General features: G+C 46.1%; 1 protein-coding gene across 3 annotated transcripts in view; it reads right to left on the minus strand.

Moving 5' to 3' along the window:
• Positions 1–12,521, minus strand: part of URB1 (URB1 ribosome biogenesis homolog) — a 76,534-nt gene that overhangs the window by 24,223 nt on the left and 39,790 nt on the right. For all 3 annotated transcript variants that reach the window (XM_058523014.1, XM_058523013.1, XM_058523012.1), the window contains exons 24-30: positions 12,037–12,223; positions 9,806–9,864; positions 7,974–8,167; positions 6,838–6,948; positions 6,583–6,646; positions 3,463–3,634; positions 2,915–3,017 (exon numbers count right to left, since the gene is read on the minus strand). In XM_058523014.1, the coding sequence (XP_058378997.1) occupies positions 2,915–3,017; positions 3,463–3,634; positions 6,583–6,646; positions 6,838–6,948; positions 7,974–8,167; positions 9,806–9,864; positions 12,037–12,223 (890 nt within the window). The remainder of the gene's footprint in view (positions 1–2,914; positions 3,018–3,462; positions 3,635–6,582; positions 6,647–6,837; positions 6,949–7,973; positions 8,168–9,805; positions 9,865–12,036; positions 12,224–12,521) is intronic.

Raw genomic sequence — 12,521 nt, forward strand, 5'->3', positions numbered from 1 at the left:
AGCTAATCTTCCTCGCAAAAAAACAAACAAACAAAAAACTTAAAATAGGCTGTAATTGGAGATTTCCCTAACTTGAAAGACCATTTACTAGTTACCTTTCTTCACAAAAGGCCTTCTAGACCCTGTCCTCCCTGCCCAAAAAAGGAAATATTCAAAATTTTGAGAAAAACACAGTGTCCTGATTTTACTGTTTTTCTATTAAGTGTTTTCCAAGCCTTTGCCTTCTGTCTCCTAAAAGCTCTATTGAGAGACGGAGCAACAGACCAAATGATTTGTTGTAATTCGCTAAAGTTACCTCATATTTTTAGACTGTGGAGAATCTATTTTTGTGTTTGATGAGAAACAGACTTAGCCAGCACCGCCAGGGCACAGGGGAGTCAAAGGAGCTTTCGGCCACACACTAGACGTGCCTCAGTTAGCCTGCTGCTAACAGTCACCAGGGCAACTGAGAAACCTGCTCGCCATTATCGCAATTTGACATTTGCAGGAGATGCCCCTACCCTCCTACACATAGACTCTAGCTCAGCCTTAGAACACAGTGCTCAGGGAGAGGGGAGCTACAGTAACACAGGGCTACTGACGGGACATCTCTGGAAACCCAACCCTCACACACTCTTCTCTGGGGAACACTAAGGGGCAGTGGTGGAGGATGAGCAAATCTGCTCACAAGTAGGAGCATTCGAGTACAAAAAGACAATTTCAAGTTGAAAAGGGAGAAAACAGAACACACAGTGAGATGTGGTCTCCAACGCACCCAAGTCTACATGGCCATCAAGTCCAGTAGGAAGGAGCTATGGGAGCCCCCTTAGGCCTCACGCTGGCCATGCCCATGAGCAGAGACGCAGAACACATGCCTCCACCCCTCCTCACACTCTGCCGCTGTGAGCCCTTCCCTGCAGGCCTTTAAGAAGCCAGCCGGGGGGCCGGCCCAGCGGCATAGAGGTTAAGTTCGCGCGTTCCGCTTTGGCGGCCCGGGTTCGTCAGTTGGGATCCTGGGCTCGGACCTACGCACTGTTCATCAAGCCATGCTGAGGAGGCATCCTGCATGGGGCAACTAGAAGGATGTACAACTATGACATACAACTATTTACTGGGGCTTTCGGGAGAAAGAAGGAAAAAAGGAGGAAAATTGGAAACAGATACTAGCTGTGCCAATCTTCCTCAAAAAAAAAAGAACCCAGCCAGACCTAGGAGAGCGTGCAAGGAGCTGGGAGCATGTGTTCCCGCTAGCAGGAGGAAACGACAGCCAGAGGACAGGTGGGAGGGGGATTTTCACTGCACACCCTTTGGTACCACCTGAATTCTGAACTGTGAATATATTATCTAATGTTAAAAATTAATTAAATTTAGATTTCCAATTCTGGGAAGATGGAGTAGACACACTTTCTCTATTCTCCTATTAAGTAGAACTGAAAACCTGGATAAACGTAAGATGACTCTAAAAGGTGGAAAGGAGCAGACTAGGTGGAGACCTCAGGTGCGTTCCCTGTGTTTTCTTTCTGCTTCATGTGTCCTACACTTAGAGCTAAGAAAGCCAGCAACCCAGAAATGCCAATGGGAACAGATGCAGCAGAACAAAAGCCCACTCCCTCTAGTCTCTAGACAAAAGACTAGAAAAGTTTAGTGAAGGGCAGCCTAGTAACACAGAAAACTTCTAGACAGTAACTGCTCTACTCCAGCCAAACACCTCAGAAAACACTGTGTCCCCACGTCCACCTACACCAGCAAAGGCGGAGTGGGGAGCCTAGACCTCCACAGGCTGTGAGACAGAGCCCCAAACCCCTGCTGGGGAGGCAGCAGAGAAGGCCGAGTAGGTAGGGGGGCTTTCCTCCCCACTGGGCAGTAGCGATAGGCGCTCCTGCGCCCCACTGGGTATGAGCGGAGGCCTAGTCGAGAGGAAGAACGAGGCTCCCGCTTGACGTCAGTGGAGGCCGCGTGAGGAACAGTAATGGGCCACTCCCGCCTCTCCCAGCCAGGAATATCAGTACAGGCTTGATCCATAGAGGAAAAACGGATAAACTAGACTTCAACAAAATTAAAAACTCTTGCTCTGTGAAAGACTGTTAAGAGGATGAAAAGATAAGCTACAGATTGGGAGGAAATATTTGCAAACCATATATCCAACAAGACTAATATCTAGACTACGTCAAGAATCCTCAAAACTCAACAGTAAAAGAAGAAATCCCGTTAGGAAATGGGCAAAAGACATGCACTGACATTTTGTCAAAGAGGACATACACGTGGCAAATAAACCACAAGATGTTTGACATCATCAGCCATTTGGAAAAGGCAAATCAAAACCACAGTGAGATACCACTGCACATCGATCACTGACAAAATGCCCCAAACCAACAGCCCTGACCGACCTGGGAATCAGACCTCGGTCCTCTCCAATGGGCACATGTACACGCTTCATTCTTTCTGTCTCCCCCACCCATTCACCCACAAGACTCCCACCCTCAGGCTACTAGACACAAGTGCGATTTCAAAAACATACTTAAACCAAGAAAAAGTCAACCTCAGCAGGCTCTCACTCATTCTCAAGGATAAAATCTCTCATTTCTGTTGGTATTTGACCACTATCTAGTGATAATTCAGAAAGGACTCCTGTCATTATGAATTAGGAAAACTTCCAGGACAGAGGGACACTCTCAGATTTTAGAATCATAAACGTTTTTTAAAAAATCACTGTACATGCAAAACATTGACTGTTACTTTGCTGAAAATCATTGGAATGAAAAGGTGACAAGGCAGCTGAGTATTCTTCAAAAATGATTAATAATAATCCCTCAATTACTATGGTAATAATTACCATGAGAAATCTGACTTTGTGAGGGCCCTGTGGTTATGCCTGAGCCACACACAGCAGGCACTGCTCCTCCTCCCCCCTCCTTCCCCAGGAGGCTGCAATCACCTGGCCTGGTCAGTTCACTGAAGAGATGGAGGAGAAAGCAGGGGTCATAAAGGCCACCGAGGTCCACTGTGCTCTTGTCTTTAAATATCGGTTCCTGTGCGTCCTGAAATAGCCCAAAACAAAAAGAAACGAGCAGGTCAACCTCATAAATGTGATACCATGCGAGTACGTACCCACTATCTCTAGAGTTCAAATTATTTTGAATATTCAAAAGCATAAAAAAATGGTTCTATAAAAAAACAGTGCTTGTACATGAAATGGTATTTTTGGGATTTGCTTCAAAATAGTCTTTTGGGGGGAAGTTATAAAAGAAACAAGCGTGGATAACTGCTGAAGCTGGGTGATAGGGATACAGGGTCCTGTCTCTGTACCTTGTATGTGGTTGGAATTTTACTTAAGAAGTTAACAAAATACAAGAACAACAGGGCTTGAACTTTACAGTATGCTAAACCTGAGGGTGCAATGGCCGCCGCCCCTGGAGAGGTGTGCAGCACAGCACCCGCCCTCTGGGAGCATTCCCTGATGTCTGTAACCTGGGACTCCCGCACCTCGGGGGGTAGCAGCCTCCGGTTCTGGGGGAAGTGGAGGATGGTCTTCATCATCCGGTCCCGATCTAGCAGGCGGAGGATGTCCCCGACGCTTGGCTGCTGCCACAGCGACTTGCCCAGGCTCCGGCACGTCTTGAGATGCTCCACAGCCGCTGGGCCCCACAGCAGCACCCTAAGGCCAGAAAGCGGAGAGCAGACTAGTCCCAGGGCCCCACCAGGAACAGAAATAATGATGACGATAACAACCAGTACAGAGAAGTCTGTTGAGCAGCTAGCACGCGCCACGCACTGTTCTGAGCAGGTTACATGTGCTCTATCATTTAATCCCCATCATAACTTAGGGGGAAGGTGGGAGTGATGACGATGCTGACGATGATGAGGGCGGGGTGACAGCGTTGGGGGTGATGGTAGAGGCCAACACTGATAGAGAGCTTATGATGTGCCAGGCACTATTCTAAGCCCTTCGTGTGTATTAATTCACTTAACCTGCACAACAATCCCATAAGATTGGTACTATTATTACCCCTATTTTGCAAATGGGGGAAAAGAGGCACCGAGAGGATTAAGAAAGTTGCTCAGCTGGTCCCTTGCCCAGCTGGTAAGTGACAGAGCTGGAATTCAAACCTGGGGAGTCTGGCTGCGAGTCCATGCTAGACCACAGCGGCAGAATCCTGGCTGCTCGATGATGCTTTATGATACAAACCTTTCCCTGTTTACACGCAGCCATGAGCAGACCAGGTCTGCGTGCACAGCCTTTTAGCCGTCCCCACCTCGAGAGTCCACTACGTATACACCTCTACCTTTCACAACACCCACCTGTCCATAGAAGTCACCTCGCCTTCCTCCTGGAATCTGACACAGGCCTCCTTCCTCCCCATCCTTCTCCTTGCTACCCCCCACCCACCTCCTCACTGCTAGAGGATGCTCCCCAAAAGCCCAGCTCTGATGAGGGCCACTTCTCTGCCCCCAAACGTCTATCAGCACTCTGCTGTCTCCTGGATGGAAATGGAAATACTTCAGTCTGGTACTTCTAGTCCTCACCAAGCAATCTGTCTGGCCTGCCCACCACCTTTCCCCTACACATATCCTGTGAAGATAAGCTGACCTACTCATCATTCCCAGAAATGTTCTGACTTCCCACCTCCCAGCTGTCATGACGCTGTTCCCTCCACCCAGTGCCCCCAGGATCCTCCGCCAACCTCTCCTCCATCAGATCCCTCCCTACCCTTCCAATGCCACCCTGTCCTGAGGCATTCCCTGACTCCCCTGAGGAAGAGCATGCTCTCACGTGAGCCCGTAACAGCTGGGTTACACCACGTGGCATGAATCAGAAGCCAATTTAAAAAGAGTTACATTTATGACAGTCTGATCCCCTCAACAGACAGGAAGACTATGTCTTATTCCTCTCGGTATTCCCGACAGTGCTGGGCCCAGTGCCTTGTAAACAGTAGGTACTCAACGAACATTGACTGAATTACATACTTCTAAATGGAATTCTTCTAAATACAGACTCACTTTATGCAAGTCAACAATAGTCAGTCGAGTTAAAAAGTAAAGAATCTTTAGGATGGTGTTCCCTGGTGGTCTTGGTTTCTAACAGGCAGGCAGCTGATGTACCGGCTACACCAGTACTGACTGGGACCATTTACTGGCGTGAGATTCGTCCACTGACAATCTACAGAGTTCCCCGTGCGGCTCCCCTCACTCAGGCCTGCTCCTCCCTCTCAGGATGCGGATGTGACATGTATTTGAGTCTGAGGAAATGCTCTGCTCTTTAGCCGCACAGTGCCCTGTGAGCACCACATCCTCCATCCACACTCTCTTCTCCTAGGAGCTGAAACCAGACTCCTGCCACAACCAACTCCAACCTGTCTAGTCAGTGGCCAACCTCATTGGACTTTCTTTATTCTCTGCGTGAGAGGGTGTTCTGATGCTGAAGTGAGAGTTAGACCGGCTCCTTTCTCACTGTGAGAGAAACTGCTTCCATTCGCTCTCCTCTCCCTCATGTCACAGAGCCTGTTCTATTCCAGAAAGGGTACAACCGCCATCGCACCAAGTCCATAGTGATAAGAGGGTGAGGCCACGAGGCAAAGGAAAAGGGAATGTTTATTCATGACCTAGGCATTCTTAAGAGAGAGAAAATGTTTTTCTTTGTTGTTTTTTTTGGAGGAGAAAGCAGTGGCTTTTACTCTAATATAGCTTTTATCCTAAAAAAGAGTATTCTACAATGGAAATAGTTTTTTTCTCTTCCCTGCAGAGTTCTCTGGAACTATTTTTCTTGGCCCAGTTAGCTCACTTCCTGTCTTCACACACAAAACTCCTCTTCAAGTGTGTATTGGGTAGATGTTAGGGTGCTGGTCCCAAATGATAAGGAGAGAAGAAGAAACTAGGGCAGCAAAGAGCATGTAAGATGCTTTCCATGAACAGCACATTTGACCAAGTCCCCTCTTAGCCCCGACCCTTGACAACTGGGGCAGGACCCACAGGAAAGGCATCAGCCCAGCCTCTCAGGACCAAAGCTGTGCTGGCCAAGAAGGCTGGCAAGCAGCCCCTGGGAACTCACGAGAGACAGACAGAGAAAGAGAGGCAGACAAGAGTCACACAGACAAAGACAGACAGACAGAAAGGAGAGAGAGAAATCCAGACAGAGACACAGCACACACAAGCACACAGACAGACGGAGAACAGTGGAATTACATGACAGGGGAGTCAGCACTCCTCACTGTTCTCCCCCCAAATCCCCACATCACAAGTCATGCCCATCTACAGTCAAACGTGAAGAAAAAGGTTTTCAGAAGAATCAACTAAACCAGACAACAGTGAGTCGGGAGTGAGTATGGGGGGAGGCAACAGACACGCACCCACCAATCAGCAGGGCAGCCCAGCCTATGCAGGCCCCTGCCAACAGACAATCCCCATGGAGTGAGGCCAAGCTTTCCCTGGAGCAGCCCACGCTGGAGCCGGGGTGTGAGCTAAGGGGCTTCCATCTAGCCCATCCCTTTCCTGAGAATCAAAAAGGAACGAGAGAAGATCTTGGGAGCCTGCTGTGCAGAGTGAGCCGCAGCCCGGCGGCTGGTGCCTTCAAAGCCTGCTGCTCAAGCCTCCAGGCCCAACACTCACCTGAAGTTGATGAGGCTGAAGTGGTTCTGTTCATAGGCCCGGAGAAGAAGCAAAATCTTCTGGTCTAGAAGCCAAGTGGGGGTCAGTTTAGAAAGCTGAACCCTTCACACTCTTTTTATACCCTATCACACCCCCAGTCCTCACACACTCCCTGAGTCACACTGCCTGGTCCTCACACACACACTCCCTGGGTCACACCACCTGGTCTTCACACACACACTCCCTGGGTCACACCGCTGGTCCTCACACTCTCACCCAGGACGCTGAGAGAGGCACCATAGGCCCCGAGGAGCACTGCAAAGTGGCTGTTCTCACAGACAGAGGGGCACATCCTCACCAAGACCGACATCAAGTCCACCAGCGCTTCTGGAAGAAAACAACACTGAAATGCACAGCAGTGCAGGGGGATGTGTACATTCAGAAAAAAGTAGAGGAGGAAGCATTTCAGGGAACATTCAAATGCTGGAAATATTCTTCTCTGAACAATATTCGTCTTAGAATTGTGCCCAGTCCCTTCCCCACTTTTTCCTTTTTCTTAATACACACATCTTCACAATCATCTCTCTTCCTAGCTCTTTGACACAATCAGTCCCTCCCCACTCCCCTAGCAAATTTTAAGCCACCACATATTTTAAAACTTAAGCATTTTCCCATGTTACCAAAATCTCTAATATTTCTACTCCTGCCTGAATAGAAGGGTGGACCCTTTTTACTTTTTCTACCACCCATACAGTAACTTGGGTAATGGTGCTCTTCAATTTAGCACTTTACTACAGACCAAACTTGTGGTGATTTCTAACAGTTTTGGGGTGTTAATTTTGCCTCTAGGCAGAGCGTGGCTTCAAGAGGGCAGGGCCCTTCAGACTGTCTCCTCTGAGGTCTCCACGGCCTATGCCAAACCCGGGATCACAGGAGCTGAAGCACACGCTTACTGAACTAGGGAGGGAGCCGAAACCTGGGCCCCTAAAGAGCTCTAGCGGTGAACTGTCAACTAGGACATTCGAACCCTCTGCTCCTGAGAGAAGTTTCAAACCTCCCATTAAGACATTTCATGTAACTAAACAACTTGTCTCAGGTCAGACACTCCTCCTAATTCCCCCTAATTCCCAGATTTTTACACTTGCCTACGATACGGCAATAAAACCTCACACACGACTCCCGAAAGCCAGAACAGGCTTTGAAAAGAGATCTGCATTTGCTGTTTGATCCTAAGTCAGAGGAAACATTTCTTGAGCTTGGACTGACAGAAAACAAAATATTCTAACACCGTTTTGGTAATGCTGCCTTAGCTCTGAAAACACATGGGCACTAAGCTTTGGTGCACAGCTGGCTCAATGAAATCAGGAAATAAAATCTATGTCTGAAACGGGAGGGTGGGGGTGAGGAGTCACCTTTTACATGAGTGTCTGGGTTTTCCTCTTCTTCAGACTTCAGCAGAGTTGGCAAAAACAGAGAATGCTGCGTGAGCATCATGTGGACCACCGGGAGCTGGATGAGCTGTGTGCGCACAGAACTTTCTGGAAGATACAGGAGCTGTATGGCAGCATGGAGGGCCTTTAAAAATGTATGGTCCTGATACCGAAATCTAGGAGGCAAGAATCAAAGGGGGAAAGGGCTTCATAAAGGGGAATTTTATTTCATAGGAATGAATAAGAAAATTGTTTTCTCGCATTTTATTAAGAAAATTTTCCAACATATCACAAAGTTGAGAATTTTACAGTGCATAGTCAAGCACCCATCATCTAGATTCTCCTGCTGCCATTGCATTACACTTGCTTTATCACACTCCCAGCTGTCCACCCATCACAAGGGGTACCTCTGAAAACTAGGGAGGGGACGCAGTGCATTTATTTTCTTGAGGTGCAAACACCAAACGAACTTCCTGTTTAGTTAAAATGCCAGGAGGCAGCAGAACAGCCGAGCCTGAACAAAGATGACACTCACTGCCCCAGCCCATCTTGCCAGGTCAGCCTCCCTCTTTCCTTCCTTTCAGCTACTCAAAACTCCTATCAAATGGCTGAGAAGCTTTCTATGTCTTAACCCACTGAACAAATGAAAGCATCATGCTCTAGGAAAAAAGCATCATGCTTTAGTCATATGCAAATAATGTTAAGAACCACTTAGCATATAGTGGGCATTCTGGAAACACGAATTAACCAAAGACTGAAAGAAATGTCCCCCTTTCATGCTGGTAATCCACAGCGTCATTAACCTGAGACCCGCCTGCACTTCTTTCTCGCCTCTTGCGTAAAGTATTTTTCTCTGTTTCAAGCTGATGAATAATCAGAGAAATGAAAATGACAGGCACAATGAAGCACTGTTTCATGACTATCTGATCGCTGCAAACAAAAGAGTCTCACCATGTCAAGTGCTAGTGAGGATGTGAGGAAAAAACGAACTTTCACGTCATGTGAGGTTAGCTCAAAAACTTGGCAGACCAAATTGAAAACCTAATAAAGCTGAAGCTGTGGCCACGCTAACAGCCAGCGAGGGCCCCCTCCCTGAGAAAACGTGGCACATGGCTCTAAGAGACAAGTAACACCCACCGCAGGAATGGCGGCAGGGACGGGGGTGGGGGTGGGCTAAGGAGGCAGGTAGGAAGGAAGAAAGGGAGGAGCTGTCCATTCGTAGGGAACTACGAATGTAGTTACAAACTGTGGTACAGTCACAAGAATATCCCACAGTGGTTAAAATGAATTAGACCTATAGGTATCAAGACCGGTAACTCAAAAACATCTGAGTGCAAAAAAGGACACAAAGTGATACATTCGTGTAAAATGGTAAACACACTAAACAATGTTATTGTTTAGAGGCTCTGACACACCACCAAAGTATAAAAACACGCATGGCCACGACAAAGCTCAACCTCAGAAGGGTGACACTTTTGGGCAAGAGAGGGAAGAGAATAAATTAGGACAAATGTAGAAACTGTCAGCATTTATTAACTTTGGGTGCTGCTGTATTATTCTCTGCACGTTTCTGGTTTTAAAAAAATATTTCATTTTTTAAAGGCTGCTCCTCTCATCATGGTTCGAAGCACGCTGCCTGTCAATGGGCAAAGCATTTAACCTCTCCAACATCACACATCTTGTGTCTCTAAAACGGACACAGCACCTGTTCCACTGAGTACATTACGCTAATAACAAGCTACAAAATTGGCTCTGCATCCTCAATGACATTCACACCCTTACTGAGTGGCAAGAAGAAAACAAAATCGACTTACTTGAGTCCAGCCTTCACAAATTTCTGCCAATCACCAGGATCAACTTCATTAAGTGAATTCTGTGAATGAAGTAAGCGAGAAATATACATGGAACATCTAGATTAATTTAAAACAGAGAATATGGAATTTAAATTAGAGCCATTCGGTAAATATGGAATATAGTTACCTAAGCAATCCACAAAAGCATGCAGTCGTTTCAATTTCTGAAATTGTTTTATTTTTGCTGCTAGCCCTGTCATTTTATTAGCATATCTATGATCACCAAATGAGCAAAAGAAAATTTCCTAATAGTCCTGTTATTTTTCCTTTGTCCACTATTTCAGAGAGCACGAACTGATTTACGACACACACAGGTCCAGCCATACATGACTGTTTAAATATATGATGTTACATCTACCCAGGGGGAGACCTGTGCACCACTAACAGGGCCACTGTAGGTCCACAGTCAATGATATGGAGACTATCTCCAAATAGAGCATTAAATCAGAAGAGTGGATGCTCTGGAGTGAAGGGGACTGATCAGGAGAAAGCATAAGGGAACTTTCTGGGATGATGAAAATCTTTCTGGATAGGAGTGTGGGCACAAGGGAACATGTACTTGTCAACACTCAACTATACACTTAAGAGTTTGTCTTTCACAATATGAGAACTATACCTCAATGAAAAGAAAAGGGCTGGTGTGGGATGTTGACAGTGGGGGAGGCTATGCGTGCACTGGGGCAGGGGATACGTGGGAACTCTGCACTTTCCGCTCAATTTTGCTGTGAACCTAAAATCGCTCTAAAAAAATAAAGTCTATTAAAAAGAGAAAAAAAAAGAGAGAGAGAGAAAAGCGGGGTAAGGAGGGAGGCACGCCCTGAGAACACACATCCCTGAAACAGCACAGTCTTGTCACTCAATCAAGCCAGGCCGCTGAGTGAGGGGCTGACGATGGGGCCAGGCAGGAACTTCCACTGTGACCTGTGCCTGGTTAGCCCAGCAGCCCTCCTCTACAGCCCAGCTCTCTCTAGATCTCAGGGACATGCGTCCTCTTTCCTTGTTCTGCTGTTTTGGGTCCCTATGCACCTTAAATCCACAAGCTCCTAATACAACAAATTAGGACTGAAACACAGGTTACAAAGTCTCTTATTACAGCTACACAGGCACACTGCTTGATCTACAATGAATGTATTTATCACACACTTACTAACTTTCACCTGGGTTTATTTTCCTGAGGATTACTTTTAAGTCTTGGGTTCAGAGATTAAACACAAGTCACAGACTTGATGACTTGTGATGCAATTTTACACTGTGCTTTGAGGAATAACTCATATGCTAGCCTTCAGGGCATTAATTATTTCCATGCAAAAATACGTTTTTTTTTTTTAAAAAAGGACACTTCAATAAAAAGGAATAAAGGCCAAATATAGATAAATATTTCCAAATTTTATGAAAACTTGAAACTCACAGAGCCAAGAAGCTCACTGAACCCAAAGCACAGGAAACTTGAAGAAAACTACACCAAGGCATATCATAATCAAATTGCTTTAAGCAACGTAAAGAAAAAAAATCCTAAAAGCAGCCAGAGAAAAAAGGCATAATGTACAGAGGAACAAAGACGACAGATTTTTCATCAGAAACAATGCACACCAGAAGACAGTAAAGCAACGTCTTTAAAATGCTTAAACAAAATAAAAAATGTCAACCCAGAATTTTATAACCAGTGAAACTCTTCCCAGCTCATTCTGGGGCCAGTACTGCCTGATCCTAAAGCCAGCCAAAGACATAACAAGAAAATGAAATTACAAACTACTATCTCTCACACACACAGATGCAAAAATTCTTAACAAAATATTAGCAAATCAAATCCAACAACATATAAAAACGATAATCATCATGATTGAGTAGGTTTATCCCAACAACGGAAGGTTGGGTTAGCATTCAAAACACAATTAATATAATTAACCTTAGTAACAGACTAAAGAAAAAACAAAACCATATGCCATCTCAGGAGATGCAACAAAGCATTTGACCAAATCCTACATCCATTCCTGATAAAAGATGGCTCATCGTTTCAAGGACTGGCCCCCACCTGCCACTTCCCCTCCCAAACATGGCCCCTCCCTCTCATTTCCCACCAGGTCGTACTCACACCATCTGGCTTGGAATGTGTCTGCAAGCCTCGGTTTGTCTATCTCTGTCTTTCCCTTAAAAATTTAACCAGGCTCTCTAAGAAAAGACAAGACGCCTACCAACAGTTCATTTAATCTCAGCAGCATTTTCTTCTCTTGATCCTGGGTATCGTCATCGTCTTGCTGGCTACCAGTGAAAGACGTGATCAGCCATTTTACACAGGACTCCAGCAGAGTCTTTTTCCAGGCATGCAGCTCTTCTGCTGACTCTTGCAGGACTGCTGAGATAGAGTCAGCCATGATCCAACTGCAGGAAAAGACAAAAGTCACAGAGTCAGAGGGATGGCCTAAATCCCTGTAGCTTTAAGTGTAAATCCAACATTACAATGGGCCTTATGGAAAAGATGCTCTGAGTCCTGTTCCCTAGGAATCACAGGCTTCCTCTGCCCCTTACTCAAACATCAAAGATGTACCGGAATTTTTACAACTAGGGGAAACTATAGATGCACCAAAAAAGGATGTACTGTCGAAACTTTGTCTAAATCAGGCTATCACAACCTCAGGACTACTGACAATTTGGGCCAGGTAATTCTTTCTTTAGGGGG

This window comes from Diceros bicornis, chromosome 27 (assembly GCF_020826845.1).
Source record: "Diceros bicornis minor isolate mBicDic1 chromosome 27, mDicBic1.mat.cur, whole genome shotgun sequence".
NCBI classification, from domain to species: domain Eukaryota; kingdom Metazoa; phylum Chordata; class Mammalia; order Perissodactyla; family Rhinocerotidae; genus Diceros; species Diceros bicornis.